The following is an 18,224-nucleotide window of genomic DNA, read 5'->3' as shown; positions in this document are numbered from 1 at the left end:
CCCGCCTCCGGCAGTGGTTACCTCCTCGCGCGCACTCGGGGACTAATCTTGGCTCCACCCCCTTCCTCGGACCCGCCTCCGTCTGGCCCCGCCCCTCCAGCCGCGTCCGGTCCAGCCCGGCCCGAACCGCGGAGCTACAGTGTGCTTTGAGTAGAAGCTGCACTGGGGCCCGGACTCGGAGGCGCGCTGCGCGAGCCGGCCGCACAGCCATGGCGGGCGGGGAAGACCGCGGGGACGGAGAGCCGGTATCAGTGGTGACCGTGAGGGTGCAGTACCTGGAAGACACCGACCCCTTCGCATGTGCCAACTTCCCGGAGCCGCGCCGGGCCCCCACCTGCAGCCTGGACGGGGCGCTGCCCTTGGGCGCGCAGATACCCGCGGTGCACCGCCTGCTGGGAGCGCCGCTCAAGGTGAGGGAGGCCGGAGAAAGGTTGGGGCGATCGGGGGTTCAGGGTGGGCGCCATGAAAACTGGTGGGAGGTGCCCCGCGGGAAGAGGCTGGAGCGAGTGTTCTCCTCCGGGAGAGTCTTGGGCTGGGGTCCCAGGGTCCACTCTGCCCCGCCTGCGGGGGAGTCCCCTCTCAAGTTGAGGGGAAACTGAAGCGGGGTGCCAGGAACTTGGCTCCGTCATTCTGACTGCCCTTCGAATTAGGCGCACCTGGGGAGGTGCTCGAGTTCCACTCGCCGTCCGTCTGCCAGGGTGGCTTCCCTGGTCAGAGTGACGGTAGCCGCTTGGGCTGTAGCGGACCCTGGAGGCGGAGCTGGGGAGGGACCAGCTTCCACCTGCTTCAGGTGAGGTGGGGGCGGGACCACGAGGAGGGGCGGGCCCGAGGCGGGCTACTAGAGGTGGCAGAGGTTTCCTGCGGTGTCAGGAAGCTGGATTGGGGCTTGACCCTGTAGGTCAATGGGAGCATGGGAGTGCCGGCCGAGGAGAGGCTTCACGGGGTGAGGGGAGTCCCCGCGAAGCGGTCTGGCCCGGGATCCGCAGAGCGCAGGAGGCTGCACGGGTGGAAAAGCCCTTTGAGTCACCGCTCCCGCCCCCACCCCCGGACACTCGCCGCCCATCGGCCCGCGCCTGGAAGTGAGAGGGAGGGCCGGGCTAATTTTAAACAGCCGGCCTGCCCTACTTTGCTGCCGCCCCGAAGCGGACTTGTGCACAGTGCGGAAAGAGGCCCTTTTCCAGATGGCCAGCCTACCTCCTCTCCCCTCCCTCTCGCCGCCGTCAGCCCCCCGCAAGCAGCCCTTTCCGGCGCGCTGTTTCCGGGCCAGGACTCTGGGAGGCGCACTACCACCCCCACAGGCTCCCCACCAGCCCGGCCGCCTCCAGTGCTGGAGAAGAGGAGAGAGAGTCGGGGTGGGTGCCCTCCCCTGCTCCCAGCCTCAGCTGGGCGCCGAGTTGCGTAAACTTGCCCCTTGGGCCTGGGGTCTTCCCTGGAATGTGCCCCGGGCCCCCAGCCCGCATTCCTCGCGCTGCGGCCAGCCCCGCCTCTGAGCGCTGGCGGGAGGGGTGGTGAGACTATTGGCCTGGGGAGTGGCACGTGTCCAGGCCAGAACCCCGGCTTCAAGGCCATGGCTGGAAGGATGCAGGACACTGCTCACCGCCAGAGTTTTGACTCAGCCCCCGCTTCTCTTGCCCTATTCAGAGGGGCAAATTGAGGTGTGCCTGGAAGAAGCGTGTGCAGCTGGAGGCCACCTCCCATTCAGGATGGGGGCTGGGAAGACAGGAGTGCTGAACTAAGACTGGTTCCCGCTTCCAGGCTCTTGAAGTCCGGATCCTGAAATAAGGGTGGGGCACTAGAGAAAATATTGTATTCCTCTCATCCTGCAACTCAAGGATTGGACCTAGCCCTGACACCACCCCCCCGATTTTTTTTTTTTTTTAAGACGGATTCTGGCTCTGTCTCCCAGGCTGGAGTACAGTGGGGCTATCTTGGCTCACTGCAACTCCACCTCCCGGGTTCTAGCAATTCTCGTGCCTCAGCCTTCCAAATAGCTGGGATTACAGGTGTGCGCCACCATACCCAAGTAATTTTTGTATTTTTAGTAGAGACAGGGTTTCTCCATGTTGGCCAGCCTGGTCTCAAACTCCTGACCTCAGGTGATCTGCCTGCCTAAGCCTCCTAAAGTGCTGGGATTACAGGCTTGAGCCACCATGCCCAGCCCCTTGACACACCTCTTCCCAACTGGGGGCAAGCCTGGGAAGTCAGCTGCAAGAAAGAGGCTCAGAACCACTCCTTCTATCTCCCTCTCATGGGACCCGTGTCCCCACCCAACCCTACCAGGTGCTCTGCCCTGTGTTCCCTGCTCCTTAGCTGAGGACACTACTGAGCTCCGGTGGAGAATATAAGTTCCTCATCCCCAGTGCAGTCCTTCCTGGTCTCCCCGATTTCATGTTCTCCCACCTGGAGTACCTGAGGACTGCCTCCCCTCCCCCACAGGGATATGGAGGGGGCACACTGGTTACCACAATGCCAGAAGCCAGGATTCCCTGGGGCTAGCAACTCTGCCAGGAATGGTCAGATGCACTGTGATGTGCTCAACCCAAATATAAACTATGACCACAGCCCCAGAATAGAAGGCTGGAGGAAGAGGGGCTGAGAATAGGGCAGAGACAGGGACATCAGAGAGCTGAGCGAGGGGGAGCAGGGCCCCTCCTTGCAGGAAATGTCAACAGCTGGTTCCTCCTGTAGTCCTATAAGTGGGTGCCCCAGAGTCACAGACATGACTCAGGCCTGTCTTGCTGGCCCTCTAGAGGGAAGAGGTGGCCCAGAAACCGGGGCATCCCTGTCCCAAGCTGTAGGGCAGAAATAAGAGGAAGGGGTTCTCTACTCATTGCTTCGTCCTATGTACAGTTGTCCAGCAGAGGACAGGACACAGCCAAGTGGCCTCTGTCCTCCTCTGGGTACTGGCCCTGATCATCCCAGCAGATGACCCCCCTCCCTGGGGATGTACAGAGGCCAGCCTGCTTTCTCCCTGGGACTCCACCCACACACCCCATTGGGCCGAGCCTAGCCCCTAGAGTTCCCCTGGGGGCTTCCTTTTTAAAGAGCTTTCAGATCTCAGAAAGCCTTGCTCATTTCCTCCTAGACTAGGAGGAAGCTCCTGGCCACAGCCTCTGACTCATCTCCTGGCCCTGGTTGGTGGAAGGGAGCTTGACAGTGTCTTGGGCCGGGCCTAGTGTCCCTGGGGGAACTCAGGAGTGCCTTCCTCCCCTCCAAAATATTCCCCCAGCCCAGACCTGCCTTTGCTGCAGGGGAGAATGTGTCCCTCTGGCCTTGCATCTCATCTCCTAATCTAGAGCCTCCCAGTTCTACCCTCCCTTCTGGGAAGTGTCTCAGGAGCCTCTCCGATACCCAAGGCCCTACCACACCTGGTATAGCACTGACTTCTCCCTGAGCTCCGGGTAGGGGGATCTGGGGTGCTTCTCTGACCCTGCTGCAAAGGCCAGGAAAGCCCTCTCCTCCTGACAGTGGGGATAGCCCTAGAAATCTGGTCATTACTAGCAACTTTGTTTCCCTAGCTGTGGCTAAAAATCAGAGTAGGACAGGGGTGGCACTGTCCTGGAATGTTTCCTGACCCTACCCCAACCCACTCTAGCCTTTTTACATCTCAGGAGCCTTTGGGAGACTGTAGAAAATTGAGGTGTGGGCATGAGTCCTGGTCTCCTCCTAGCCTCCCCTGGGGCTGGTCTATCCAATCTGCTGGTCATTCTGGAACAGAGTGGCTGAGCTGCAGACTGGTGAGGGACCCTGACACCTAGGTCCTGGCAGAGGTAGATACTATTATCCTAACTTGCATGGGGTGCATGTGTCTATTGGTGTTCCCTTACTGGAACTGGGAGGATCAGTTTGGGGTATTTGCAGAGTCCAGAAAACTAAGAGGATGTCTTCAGCTCTTGGCAATCCTTCTGGCCCCAGCCCTCACTCCACCTCCCCTCTAGGGTTCCTTGGAGCATTTCCAGGGCCCATCCGCCCAAGATTTGGTCAATTAGCCCTGGCTCCTGGCTGTGCACCCTGGGGCAATGCGCTGATTTTCTGATTCTTGGTTTCCCTATCTGTAAAAGGATTATTGGTAGAATCAAATTAAATAGGCGGCTCAGGCTGGGCATGGTGGCTCATGCCTGTAATGTCAGCACTTTGGGAAGCCAAAGCCAGAGGATTGCTTGAGGCCAGGAGTTCAAGAACAGTGTGAGTGATATAACAGCGTGGGAGACCCTATTTCTATTAAAAAAAAAAAAAGAAAAGAAAAGAAAGAGGCAGTCCGGTGCCTGGCACAGAGGAAGCATAAGATAACAAAAGTGGATTTCCCTCCCCAAGGCCCATCCTTGTCATCTCATTCAGGAAGTCACACTCTAGTTGGAGACCTGCGATAACAGGAAAGGAGGGTCTTCAGAACACAGGGTCCTGTGTTTATAGGAAAGGAGACAAAAGAGGCAGTTAACCAATTATTTTCTAAGATGAAAGCCCTTCAGCCTATAATCCTGCCTCTTTTCCATCTTCCCTGTACCCTGCTCTGGTATGTTCAGTCTTACCTGATTACACTGTTATTAAAAATATTGGGTAAGACAGTCTAAAGAAACAAGCGGGAAAAATGTATATATATAAAATATATAATAGATATATGTAATAAATGTCCAGATATATATAATAGATACATAGCTATATATATAATCAATATCTATAGACATCTATATATTATAGATCTGTATCTATATATTATACATAGGTAGATAGATAGCTAGAAAGAGAGAGAGAAGTAGATGCCATGGTCCCCTGGGCTTGACCCTGCATATAAAACCATACATAACCAGTTGGTTTTGGGCTGCCAGAAAAGCCTGAGCCTGGAGAGTCAAGAGTATAGTGGGCTGGAGGCCAATGTGAGAAGCTGAGCCTGGGAAGAATGGGGGAAAGACTCCACCCCAAGACAGAGACCAGAGAAGTGAGGAAGACAAGAGCCAGGAAGGTGTCAGGGAAGTGGGCCCATACTACGTGCTGAGCTTAAGCCCCGTCAGCAAGGACCAGGGTTTGGGCTTATTCAGGCCTGGCCCAGCCCCAGGGTGTGAGAAACAAGGCCCAGAGGTTTGGCTCTCAGAAGGGTGACCCCAGGAAGGGGCCGGGGTGTGAGGGACAAGTGCCATCCTGCTAGCAGGAAGTCTCCTGCTCTTTGCTGCTTGCCTGACTCTAGCCTACCACCCCACACTTCCACCCAGGACAGACAGCTGGAGGTGGGGAGACACTGTCCTGGAAGGCACTGGACTACCTGTTTCCCTGGACCTCCTCCCCAGAAATGGGGCCCTGGCAGGATTGGACAGGTGAAGTGGCTGAGGAGGCTAGAGAATGTGGACCATTGGCCGGGCACAGTGGCTCACACCTACAATCCCAGCACTTTGAGAGGCAGAGGCAAGCGGATCACTTGAGGTCAGGAGTTCAAGACCAGCCTGGATGACATGCTGAAACCCTGTCTCTACTAAAAATACAAAAATTAGCCAGGCATGGTGATGCACGCCTGTAACCCTAGCTACTCAAGAGGCTGAGGTAGGAGAATCGCTTGAACCCAGGAGGCGGAGGTTGCAGTGAGCCGAGACCGCACCACTACACTCCAACTTGGGAGACAGAGCAAGACTCCATATCAAAAAAAAAAAGAAGGTGGACTATTTAACCTTCAGGACCCTTCCCCAAATGGATGCAGGTGTCCTGGAAGGAGAGGGACATTCTCTGCTCTCTTGGGATTACAGCATGCAAGGAGGCAGGACAGCGTGGTGGGCCTGACCTTTCTGGGTCTGTGCTGCTTGGGCCTGTGTTGGCCAGTGCATACCCGACCTTATACCTGGGTGTGTAAGCAGTTACCAGGTGTAACATGTTTTCCCTTCCCGTTTATCTTTATAGCACTCTGCCCCTCCCCTTTCTTAGCACTGTGAAAGTTGTGATTCCACATTCATTTGTGAGCTTTTTCTGACTCGTCTGTCTTCCCGTCTGCCCCACTGGGCTGGAAGGAAGGGAAGGCAGAGGCAGTGTCTAATTCCGCCTAGGTCCTCTGCATCTGAAACCAGCCTGGTCATGAATGTTCAAAGAATGAGCTGTTCTATATGTGTGTGATTCGAGGGGATCCCTGACGGGGGTGGCTCTGGGGTAGGTGTGTTCTTCTAGGGTCCCAGAATCTTCCAGGCCAAGGGAGGGAGATGCGGCTGTGCCTGAATGGGGGTGGGGTGGTAGGCTGCTGAGTCACCATGTGGGAAGAGATCAGGAGGAATGTGGGTTGCCCTCAGCTGAGCTGGCCCTGGACAAGATACCCCAGCTCTCAGGCCTTGCTGCCCCTTCTCAGGCCTGTTCCCAGTAGGCCCTGGAGAAGATGACTCTGCTCCCAGGGAGGGGAAAGTGGCCAGGCCCGCCCAAGGCACCCTGGGGAGGGCAGGCAGCCAGGCAGGAAGTGGGACAGAGAACAGGCTGGAGTGTTTGTCCTATGTCCCAGGTCCCAGGCGGGGGTGGGCGGCGGGGGGGGGGTTCATCCAAGGGCCCCACAGGCTAAACTGTGGGGAAGGAGCCAGGTCAGGCTCTGAGGCAGGAGCAAGGGGTGCTAAACAGAGGTGGGGGTTGGGGCAGGAGCTGGACTCCCTTTTTCTCCAGGGGACCAAGGCCAGTTGGAAGCCCTTGGGCGGGGTCCAGAAGAGGGCAGGGCTGACCAAACAGCAGGACAAATGTTGGAATTGACATGCCCAGTAAGATGGAGACCAGAAGACCCCATGCCTCTCCAGAGGTGGGCTCTCCCTGGGCCAAGGCATCTCAAGGGCCAGAGCCACTTAAGTCAAGGAGACTTTGCTGAACCTGCATATCTGCACTGTGCAATGGGGGGAGGTGTCTGGGAGAGGTAGAGTGCCACCCTCCGACTCACAGGAGTCACCTCCCTCAGGCTTCTCTACAGGCACTTCTCAAGGGGCTAAGTGCCATGCCTTGTGGCGGGGGAGGAGAGCCCAGGGAGGGAAACATGGACACGTGGATGGAGCATGTGCCTGCTTGTTACAAAGGCAGGCTTTGGGGTCCTACTGTAGACTGAGTCAGACTCTAAAGTGTTTGGTTTTGTTTTGTTTTTTGAGACGGAGTCTCACTCTGTCTCCCAGGCTAGAGTGCAATGACATGATCTCGGCTCACTGCAACGTCTGCCTCCTGGATTCAAGCAATTCTCCTGCCTCAGCCTCCCCAGCAGTAGCTGGGATTACAGGCACCCGCCATCATGCCTGGCTAATTTTTGCATTTTTGTAGAGACGGGGTTTCACCATGTTGGCCAGGCTGGTCTAGAACTCCTGACCTTAGGCGATCCACCCTCCTCAGCCTCCCAAAGTGCTGAGATTACAGGCGTGAGCCACCACGCCTGGCCTAAAGTTAGTTTTTTAATAGGCCCCTTGGGTGTCTCTGAGGTCCAGCTAGGACCATTGTAACTGTAGCCCACTTTGGGGGAGGGCAAAGACCCTGAAATCTGGTGGGACTGGGAAGTCTATGGATCAGACCCTGTCTTCACCCTCTTACTCACTGAGACACACACACACACACACACACACAGACACATTCTCCCGGGTGTGTTTGTACCTCCCAGCCATCGTAACACTTTCTCTCTGGGGCTTAATGCTTTGTGACTACAGCTTATCACCCCACAGGGCTGTGAGCTTCCTCGAAGGCAGGAACTTCCTCCCATCTTCTCTCCATTCCCCTTCCTCATCTGTGTTTATTAGCTCAACAAGTCCTAGTGAGTGCTTACTGTGTGTCGGGTGCTATGCCAGGCTCTATAGATACAGCAGGGAGCAAGACAGACGGAGTGCCTGAACGCAGAGAACGCAGCTAGAGGAGGAGACCAGTGGCTCGGATATTAGAATGCTGTGTGGAAGGTCTCGAAAGGGAGCATACACACAGGGTGGAGTGGGTTGCATAGCAACCTAAAGAATAGGTAGGTATCAGCCAGGAGAGGAGATGGTACAAACAAAGGCCAAGAAAGCCTGGTGCCTGACACAGATGGGCTTTGCACATAGTAGGCGCTTGAGAAGCAACTGCTGAAGGAATGCACAGCTGTAGTGCAGACCCTGTGTCTCTCTGCCACCCTTCAAGTGAGAGGTCAGGGGTCTTCATACATTCCCTTGCCACCTCTTCCTCAGTCTCACAGCTGTTCCCTTTGCCCCCAGTTGGAGGATTGTGCTCTGCAAGTGTCTCCCTCCGGATACTACCTGGACCCCGAGCTGTCCCTGGAAGAGCAGCGGGAGATGCTGGAGGGCTTCTATGAAGAGATCAGGTCAGAACTGATGGGGCCAGGGAGGCAAGGTTACCCCCACCCTTGCCAGGGGCTGGCTCAAATGTCAGCAGCTGAGACACTCGATCACTAGCCTGAGCCATGGGTCACCTCCTGCCCCAGGGAAGTGTGCCAGGGGAATTCTAAAGCCTGGCCAGTGTTACCTGCTGCCCAAGGTGGGAGTCAGGGGCTCTCCCACATACCTGAGATACATGTGTTTGCACCAACCCTCTTGTCTGACCAACCCTTGGGTCCTTGGAGGAGCAGCTGGGAGGAACAAGCTGGGCTGGGGCTGGCATGGGGAGGTCCTTTGCTCCCTTGGCTTGTGGGGAGGAATGCTGAGGGATAGGCTGGGAGCTGCTGACAGAGATCCTTGATTCCAGCAAAGGGCGGAAGCCCACGCTGATCCTTCGGACCCAGCTCTCTGTGAGGGTCAACGCTATCTTGGGTGAGTGTGTGAGAGCATCCATGTCCAGCAGCACCTCCTCCCCATAGCCCAGTTGGCTCACCTTCAGGCCTGTGCTGAACAGTGAGCAAAGTAGGTTTAGCTGTATGTGCTCCTTCCTCTCCCTATCCTGACCTCTCCTTCCAGGGCCATGGTGGGAGTGGAGGGGGATTCAAGAATGTTAGAACAGACCAGGCGTGGTAGCTCATGCCTGCAATGCCAGTGCTTTGAGAGGTCAAGGTGGGAGAATTGCTTGAGGCTAGGAGTTTGAGGCTGCAGTGAGCTATGACTGTGCCACTACACTCCACACTCCAGCCTGAGTGACAGAGTAAGACCCTGTCTCTTAGACCAAAACATATATATTAGACTATTCTTTGGTGGAGAGTTGTGGTTGTATCCAAGCAGAGGAAGACAGTGAGTCTGTGTCCCATCGAGGGTTTTATACCCTACCTTTTGCAGAAAAGCTGTATAGCTCCAGTGGTCCTGAGCTCCGCCGCTCCCTCTTCTCACTGAAGCAGATCTTCCAGGTGAGGCCCCGCAGTGGGCTGGGGGTAAGTGTGTAGCCCAAGCTTCCCTAAACTCCCCCATGGTGCCTCTAGGAGGACAAAGACCTGGTGCCTGAATTCGTGCATTCAGAGGGGCTGAGCTGCCTGATCCGTGTGGGTGCTGCTGCCGACCACAACTACCAGAGCTACATCCTTAGAGGTCAGCCCCGCCCCTCTCCCATGACCTCTGCTCCAGCGACCCTCGCTGACTCTGCCCGTCCCTGTTTCCCCAGCGCTCGGCCAGCTGATGCTCTTTGTGGATGGAATGCTGGGGGTGGTGGCCCACAGTGACACTATTCAGTGGCTGTACACATTGTGTGCCAGCCTGGTAAGTGGCTCTCCACTCAGCCTTATACCCTTTGCCTGTTGCTTCTCTCTGGGCCTCAGTTTCCTGTTCTGCAAAGTGGGCTGGAAGGGAGTGAGTCTGAGGCCTCTATAAGCCTATAAGGCACTTCAGTGCCTGGGCCTGGGGCCAGGGTCATTCTGCCTAGATTCTCTCTGGGTCCAGCCCCAGCAGCCCTTCCCCTTCCCCAGCAACAGCTGGCACAGGTCTGGCCTAAGCCCCACTCATATGTACTGACCTCTCTCCTCAGTCCCGCTTGGTGGTGAAGACAGCCCTGAAGCTGCTGTTGGTGTTTGTAGAATACTCTGAAAACAACGCACCGCTGTTCATCCGTGCAGTGAACTCTGTGGCCAGCACCACCGGTCAGAGACTGTCCCTTTCTCCCCCACCGCTCAGAGCCCTCTCTCCTACCTGTTCCCCAGTGACTGCTCCACTTTCTGTGTGGCAGGTGCTCCTCCCTGGGCCAATCTGGTGTCCATCCTGGAGGAGAAGAATGGCGCTGACCCTGAGTTGTTGGTGTACACGGTCACCCTCATCAACAAGGTGTGGTCAAGGACTGGGTGCCAGCTCTGGGATGCTCAGGCTCCTGACCTCCCCACCAACCTCAGCCTTGCCTTCTTATCCCCGCCCTCCAGACGCTGGCGGCCCTCCCGGACCAGGACTCCTTCTACGATGTGACGGATGCACTGGAGCAGCAGGGCATGGAAGCGCTGGTCCAGCGCCACCTGGGCACTGCGGGCACTGACGTCGACCTGCGCACGCAGCTTGTGCTCTACGAGGTGGGCCGGGCCCTACGCTCTGAGGGGGATTAGAAGGAGGGAAGAGAGAAGCGCAGTCCCCAGCGCCCCACCCCACCTGCATACACGTTAACCACTTTCTTACATCCTGGTCCGCCTCTGCTAGAACGCCCTGAAATTGGAGGATGGAGACATGGAAGAAGCCCCAGGCGGTGGTGGGCGGCGGGAACGACGAAAGCCTTCTTCCGAGGAGGGCAAGAGGAGCCGCCGTTCTCTGGAAGGCGGGGGCTGCCCCGCGCGTGCCCCCGAACCTGGGTAAGTACGAGCATCCGTAGATGGGGAAGGGTGGATCTACTAGGCATGGCCCAGTGAGCTGACAGGCCCTGACCCCAACCCCCTCAGGCCCCGCCCCACAGACAGCCCCCACCTCCTCCACTGGGCCTGCCCTACCGACAGGCCCCACCTCCAGCCCCGCAGGCCCCACCCCACTGACAGGCCCCGCCTCCAGCTTCTCAGGCCCCGCCCCACTGACAGCCCCTGCTTTCAGCCCCACAGGCCCCGCCTCACCGGTAGGCCCCACCTCTTCCACCGGCCCCGCCCTGCTGACAGGCCCCGCCTCCAGCCCTGTGGGCCCTCCCTCCGGTCTCCAAGCTTCAGTGAACCTTTTTCCTACCATCTCTGTGGCACCCTCAGCTGACACCTCCAGCGAGAGGAGCATCTACAAGTAAGTAGGGAGACAGAGGCCACCCTGGAGTCCTCTCTCCCATTGTCCCTCCGCTTTGCGCCCCTCCATGGGCACTCATCCTCCTCTGCCCAAACGCGTGCTTTCTCTCTCTCTCTTTCCAGACTTCACCAAACTGCTCCCGTTTGGTAAGTGACTGCCAGCGGGTGGGGTTCGGCTCTGACTGGATCTCCTCCTCCTGTGGTTTCCTTTGTCTCCTCCGACGTACTGCCTGTCTTTACCTCTTGTCATGTCTCCCGCCCACTATCTGTCACTCCCTTGTTCTGCTGCCTCTGTCTCTTCCAGCACCCTGTCCTGCTCCACGTCAGTCTCTCCCCTCCACTTCCAGTTTCCTCGTGTCATACCTTCCCCCACTTCCCACTGCGGCTGGGAAGGAACCCCAATATCACTGCCTAGCTCTGTGTGGGTATGAGCAACCATGGAGCTGACACCACAGTTACCATCTCTTCCTCTCATCCCCCCTACCCAGGGCCCCTGAGAGCCCACCCGTCCCCCAGTCCCCTCCTGGGCAGGCCAGGCTGGAGTAAGTACAGAGGCCGGCCTGCCAGGCCTGCCATGTGCTCAGGGCTTCAGCATTGCTTCCCCCAGCAGGGGTTCCACGTGCCTGATGCAACCAAAGCTGGGGTACTCAGGCCTATCCTCTCCCAGACATATGCCTCCTCGGTAACCCAAAGGCTAAGCACTGGGAACCAATTCACTGGGGTCACAGTGGTTCCTGTGCTTCAATAGCAACACCTTAGCAGCCAGAGATGGGGATGTGGACACCCAACCTGGGGCTCATTCTGCCAAGTCTTCAGCTCAGAAGCGAGCAGGGAGGGGACCTAGGGTGCTGTGTGGTGTGTGGTGTGGGGGTGGAGGGGTAACCTAAGGCTGAGGGAAAGGCAGGGACTGAGAGCTGACAGAGGCTGGAGGGGCCAGAAAAGAAACACTGGATTGCACCCATTATTTCAGCATAAACTGAGGGTCCACTGTTTACCACATCCTTTTTTTTTTTTTTTTTTTTGAGACAGTCTTGCTCGGTCTCCAAGGCTGGAGTGCAGTGGTGTGATCTCAGCCCACTGCAACCTCTGCCTCCCAGGTTCAAGCAATTCTCCTGCCTCAGCCTCCCAAGGAGCTGGGATTATAGGCCTGCACCAGGATACCTGGGTAATTTTTGTATTTTTAGTAGAGACAGGGTTTCACCATGTTGGCCAGGCTAGTTTCGAACTCCTGACTTCAAGTAATCCACCCACCTCTGCCTCCCAAAGTGCTGGGATTACAAGCGTGAGCCACCGCACCTGGCCTGTTTACCAGGCCCTTTCCTGGGCATAGGCTCCCAGAAGCTACCAGACATGCCAAGGGAGGGACAGCCTGATATGCCCATTGGGACAGCTATCCCCTTCCCCTGCTCTAAGAGTCCTTGTCTAGACTCAAGACACCAGCCTGGGCAACACAGCAAGACCTCATCTCTACAAACAAATTTTTTAAAATTTGGCTGGGTGCATCATTCACACCTGTAATCCCAGCACTTCAGGAGGCTGAGGCGGGAGGATTGCTTGAGGCCAGGAATTCAAGGCCAGCCTGAACAACACAGTGAGACCCTGTCTCCTCAAAAAAATTAAAAAATCAGCTGGACATGGTGGCACATGTCTGTAGTCCTAGCCACTTGGGAGGCTGAGGGTCAAGCCCAGGAGAGTGAGGCTGCAGTGAGCTATGATCACACCACTGTACTCCAGCCTGGGTGACTGACAGAGTGAGACCATGTCTCTAAAAAACAACCAACCAAAAAAAAAACCAGGACAGTGAACATGAACGAGGTTGCAAGTTAGATGTTAAGTAGATCCTCTCCCTGTGTTTTCACCTGGGAATGCTGGGTTGGTAGTAATCATCCCCAGATGTGGAGGACTGGAGCGGGGCTGGCCTTGGGGGGTGTGGTTCTGGTCTGCTCAGCGCATGGACTGTTCCCTGTGTGTCTGTGTGTGCCTGCAACTGGGGGTGGTGTCCAGGGGCTCAGCAAGGCATGTACACCTGGGCTGGGGTGTGTCAGACGCTGTCGGTGACAAGCACCTTCCCTCAGAGCCCGGTTCCTGGAGAATGTGGCGGCAGCAGAAACAGAGAAGCAGGTTGCGCTGGCCCAGGGCCGGGCAGAGACACTTGCCGGGGCCATGCCCAATGAGGCAGGTGGACACCCAGGTGAGTAGGTGGGTGAGCAGGCAGAGCCTGCCTGTTGCTTTGTTGCCCCACAGGGGGCATGGCACTGACAGCTCCTTCCCTTTCTTTAGATGCCCGGCAACTCTGGGACTCCCCAGAGACCGCCTCTGCAGCCAGAACACCCCAGAGCCCTGCCCCCTGTGTCCTGCTCCGGGCCCAGCAAAGCTTTGCGCCAGAGCCCAAGGAGCCACTGATACCAGCAAGCCCCAAGGCTGAGCCCATCTGGGAGCTCCCTACCCGTGTACCCAAGCTCTCTATTGGGGACCTGGACTTTTCAGATCTAGGGGAGGATGAAGACCAGGACATGCTGAATGTAGAGTCTGTGGAGGCTGGGAAAGACATCCCAGCTCCCTCACCCCCACTGCCCCTGCTTTCGGGAGTCCCCCCCCCTCCCCCACTTCCACCTCCCCCACCCATCAAAGGCCCCTTCCCACCACCTCCACCTCTACCTCTGGCTGCCCCTCTTCCCCATTCAGTGCCTGACAGCTCAGCCCTCCCCACTAAGAGGAAGACAGTAAAACTTTTCTGGCGTGAGCTGAAGCTGGCTGGGGGCCATGGAGTCTCTGCAAGCCGCTTTGGGCCCTGCGCCACCCTCTGGGCTTCACTGGAGCCTGTCTCAGTGGACACGGCCCGGCTGGAACACCTCTTTGAGTCTCGTGCCAAAGAGGTGCTGCCCTCCAAGGTAAATCCACTCATCTGCAAGTAGCCCCAAGGGAGGCGGGAGGGACTCAGAGCTTAAGGATCTGACCTGTTGGAGCTAGTCACTCACTTCCCACATGGGAAAACCAAGGCAAAAAAAGGAGTAGGAAATTGTCCAAGGTCTCCTAACAAGGGATCAGCAGTGCCCCAACTAGAATCTAAATGTGGCCGGGCATGGTGGCTCACACCTGTAATCCAAGAGTTTGAGACCAGCCTGTGCAACATGGTGAGAACTTATCTCTACTAAAAGTTGGTCTGGGCGCAGTGGCTCATGGCTGTAATCCCAGGACTTTGGGAGGCCAAGGCAGGTGGATCATTTGAGGTCAGGAGTTCGAGACCAGCCTGGTCAAATTAGCAAAACCCCGTCTCTACTAAAAACACAAAATTAGCCAAGCGTGGTGGCGGGCACCTGTAATCCCAGCTACTCGGGAGGCTGAGGCAGGAGAATCACTTGAACCTGGGAGGTAGAGGTTGCAGTGAGTCGAGATCACGCCATTGCACTCCAGCCTGGGGGACAACAGCAAGACTTCATCTCAAAAATAACTAAATAAAAAAAAATAAATAAATGTTAAAAAAAATTAGCCGGGCATGGTGGCTCACCCCTGTAATCCCAGCACTTTGGGAGGCCAAGGCAGGCAGATTACTTGAGGCCAGGAGTTTGAGACCAGCCTGGCCAACATGCTGAAACCCCGTCTCTACTAAAAATATGAAAATTAGCTGGGCGTGGTGGCTCATGCCTGCAATCCCAGCTACTTGGGAGGCTGAGGCAAAAGAATTGCTTGAACCTGGGAGGCGGAAAAAAAAATGTTAAAAAAAAAATAGTTGGGTATGGTGGTACACGCCTGTAATCCCAGCTACTTGGGAGGCTGAGGCAGGAAAATCCCAGAAGATAAGCTGCAGTGGGCGATGATGGCACCACTGCACTCCAGCCTAGGTGGTAGAGCCAGGCCCTGTCTCAAAAGAATCTAAGCTCATCCCCATGCCTTACACATCCCAGGTTGCCAGTTTGTGGGATGATTTGGCAATCTAGAGGAGGGCCTTGGAGTGCCCTCTGAGGTTGCTGTCCCAGCTAGTCCCTTCCTCAGTCTTTTTTTTTTTTTTTTTTTTTTTGAGACAGAGTCTTGCTCAGTCACCCAGGATGGAGTGCAGTGGCGTGATCTCAGCTCACTGCAAGCTCCGCCTCCCGGGTTCACGCCATTCTCCTGCCTCAGCCTCCCGAGTAGCTGGGACTACAGGTGCCCGCCACCACGCCCAGCTAATTTTTTTTGTATTTTTAGTAGAGACGGGGTTTCACCATGTTAGCCAGGATGGTCTCGATCTCCTGACCTCGTGGTCCACCCGCCTTGGCCTCCCAAAGTGCTGGGATTACAGGCGTGAGCCACCGCGTCAGGCCCCCTTCCTCAGTCTTACATTGCCCTTCCCCCAACCATGCAGAAAGCTGGAGAGGGCCGCCGGACAATGACCACAGTGCTGGACCCCAAGCGCAGCAACGCCATCAACATCGGCCTAACCACACTGCCACCTGTGCATGTCATTAAGGCTGCCCTGCTCAACTTTGATGAGTTTGCTGTCAGCAAGGATGGCATTGAGGTGAGGTCACCCAGCTATGGGTGTTGGGGGGAGGTCTGGCCTTCTCCTTTGGTAGGTGGGCATTTCCTGTCCCTCCGGTGGTGGGCATGGGCTTGGCATTTCTGCAGGGCAGTCCCCAGACTCTGGGGCCTCCCCTAGATGACTGAGGGGTCAAGACCAATGCCTCAGGCCTCAGGCCTGCATTGAGGGGGCCATGTCAGGCTCTGGCTACATCCTCAGAAGCTACTGACCATGATGCCCACGGAGGAAGAGCGGCAGAAGATTGAGGAAGCCCAGCTGGCCAACCCTGACATACCCCTGGGCCCAGCCGAGAACTTCCTGATGACTCTTGCCTCTATTGGCGGCCTCGCTGCTCGTCTACAACTCTGGGCCTTCAAGCTGGACTATGACAGCATGGAGCGGGTACCTGGGTCTTGGAGTGGGACAGACAGTAGGGACAGGTAAGCATCATGACCATGTAGTCTGAGAGTCCCTGGTCTCCCATACCAGGAAATTGCTGAGCCACTGTTTGACCTGAAAGTGGGTATGGAACAGCTGGTACAGAATGCCACCTTCCGCTGCATCCTGGCTACCCTCCTAGCTGTGGGCAACTTCCTCAATGGCTCCCAGGTGAGTGAGAGTACATGGGGACTAGGGGGAGTCAGGGTTCTGGAGCCAACCAGGCCCAGGCTCAGAAAGGGTCCTTTCAGAGCAGCGGCTTTGAGCTGAGCTACCTGGAGAAGGTGTCAGAGGTGAAGGACACGGTGCGTCGACAGTCACTGCTACACCATCTCTGCTCCCTAGTGCTCCAGACCCGGCCTGAGTCCTCCGACCTGTATTCAGAAATCCCTGCCCTGACCCGCTGTGCCAAGGTTAGCATCTGCCAGAATCAACCAAGGCCGGACAAGGATGAGGAGCGCTGCTTCCTGGGCCTGGCTCCTCCCCCTTCTCCCCATTTGGGCTGCTGTGCCAGGGCTTGCTCCAGCCACCTGGGTGTGAGCTATGCCCTCTGCCAGAAACGCTCTTTCCTCTATTGGCCTGGCCACACCTACTCAGTCTTTGGGTCTGTTTAACTGCCACTTCCCCCAGTAAACCTTCTGCTCCCCATTCACATCAAATGGACTTGTGTCTCTTGCACTAGTCTATGAGCTTTTGGATGTCTGTGTCCTTAGGGCCCAAGCTGGCCAGTCTGGCCCAGAGGCAGCCTCGGGCTGTGTCTTGTCTACAGGGTGTGGGGGGACAGTATGTGCACCCCCTTGCTTTCTCAGGTGGACTTTGAACAGCTGACTGAGAACCTGGGGCAGCTGGAGCGCCGGAGCCGGGCAGCCGAGGAGAGCCTGCGGAGCTTGGCAAAGCATGAGCTGGCCCCAGCCCTGCGTGCCCGCCTCACCCACTTCCTGGCCCAGTGTGCCCGCCGTGTTGCCATGCTAAGGATAGTGCACCGCCGTGTCTGCAATAGGTAGGGGCATGGACCCAAGAGAGGCAGGACGGCCACCACCCTCCCTCAGACAATAAGCAGGACTTACTGTCCCTCCCTACTCTGACCTGCCTAGGTTCCATGCCTTCCTGCTCTACCTGGGCTACACCCCGCAGGCGGCCCGTGAAGTGCGCATCACGCAGTTCTGCCACACGCTGCGGGAATTTGCGCTTGAGTATCGGACTTGCCGGGAACGAGTGCTACAGCAGCAACAGAAGCGGGCCACATACCGTGAGCGCAACAAGACCCGGGGACGCATGATCACCGAGGTGGGTGGCCTTCCAGGTCTTAGTCTTGACTGCCACCTCCTTGGTTTCCTTCGCTCCTCCCAGCTCACCCTTCTTCTTTCTCCAGACAGAGAAGTTCTCAGGTGTGGCTGGGGAAGCCCCCAGCAACCCCTCTGTCCCAGTAGCAGTGAGCAGCGGGCCAGGCCGGGGAGATGCTGACAGTCATGCTAGTATGAAGAGTCTGCTGACCAGCAGGCCTGAGGACACCACACACAATCGCCGCAGCAGAGGTGAGGCCCATAGCTGCTGTGGGGAATGGGCTCCAGGGCCACCTCGGCCTGACTTTGCTATCTGGCCTTCCTCAGGCATGGTCCAGAGCAGCTCCCCCATCATGCCCACAGTGGGGCCCTCCACTGCATCCCCGGAAGAACCCCCAGGCTCCAGTTTACCCAGTGATACATCAGATGAGATCATGGACCTTCTGGTGCAGTCAGTGACCAAGAGCAGTCCTCGTGCCTTAGCTGCTAGGGAACGCAAGCGTTCCCGCGGCAACCGCAAGTCTTGTAAGTAACCCCCCACAATCCCACTGCCCACCTGAACCCCATCAACCCCCTCCAACCCTGCTCTGTCCCTGCAGTGAGAAGGACGTTGAAGAGTGGGCTCGGAGATGACCTGGTGCAGGCACTGGGACTAAGCAAGGGTCCTGGCCTGGAGGTGTGAAGGTGCTGTATCCCGGAAATCTATCTGGACCCTGGACTGCAGTGCAGGAGATGACAGAGTGAGGAGGGCCCAGAGCAGAATTCTGGCCCCAGAACTCTGTGCCCAGGAGCCATGCCTTGAGCAGTATTAGCCGTGTGTGTGTGCATGTGAGTGGGTGTGTGTGTGCGTGCATATGCATGTGCATGTGTTGTGAGCTCCTTGAACTCACGGAGCAAAATAAAATTTTCTTAGCTAATCCAACAGGTTTCTCTTCTTTCAGGG

At 56.9% G+C, this 18,224-nt stretch overlaps 1 protein-coding gene across 1 annotated transcript; it reads left to right on the top strand.

Annotated features, from left to right (window-relative positions):
• The first annotated feature begins 17 nt into the window (after positions 1–17).
• Positions 18–18,203, top strand: FHOD1 (formin homology 2 domain containing 1). The gene is made up of 22 exons (XM_004057803.5): positions 18–410; positions 8,166–8,272; positions 8,653–8,717; positions 9,174–9,241; positions 9,314–9,419; positions 9,493–9,587; positions 9,853–9,964; positions 10,051–10,145; positions 10,238–10,381; positions 10,506–10,654; positions 10,887–11,063; positions 13,138–13,253; positions 13,343–13,953; positions 15,405–15,560; positions 15,780–15,962; positions 16,050–16,169; positions 16,250–16,411; positions 16,808–16,998; positions 17,093–17,285; positions 17,371–17,533; positions 17,609–17,806; positions 17,881–18,203. Exons 1-22 carry the CDS (start codon positions 210–212, stop codon positions 17,961–17,963), a joined length of 3,495 nt encoding a protein of 1,164 aa, XP_004057851.5. The 5' UTR covers positions 18–209; the 3' UTR covers positions 17,964–18,203.
• The last annotated feature ends 21 nt before the right edge of the window (positions 18,204–18,224 follow it).

The sequence above is a fragment of the Gorilla gorilla genome, chromosome 18 (assembly GCF_029281585.2).
Source record: "Gorilla gorilla gorilla isolate KB3781 chromosome 18, NHGRI_mGorGor1-v2.1_pri, whole genome shotgun sequence".
Lineage (NCBI taxonomy): Eukaryota > Metazoa > Chordata > Mammalia > Primates > Hominidae > Gorilla > Gorilla gorilla.
Note: the sequence above shows the minus strand (reverse complement) of the source record. Positions and strands in the feature narration are given on the sequence as shown.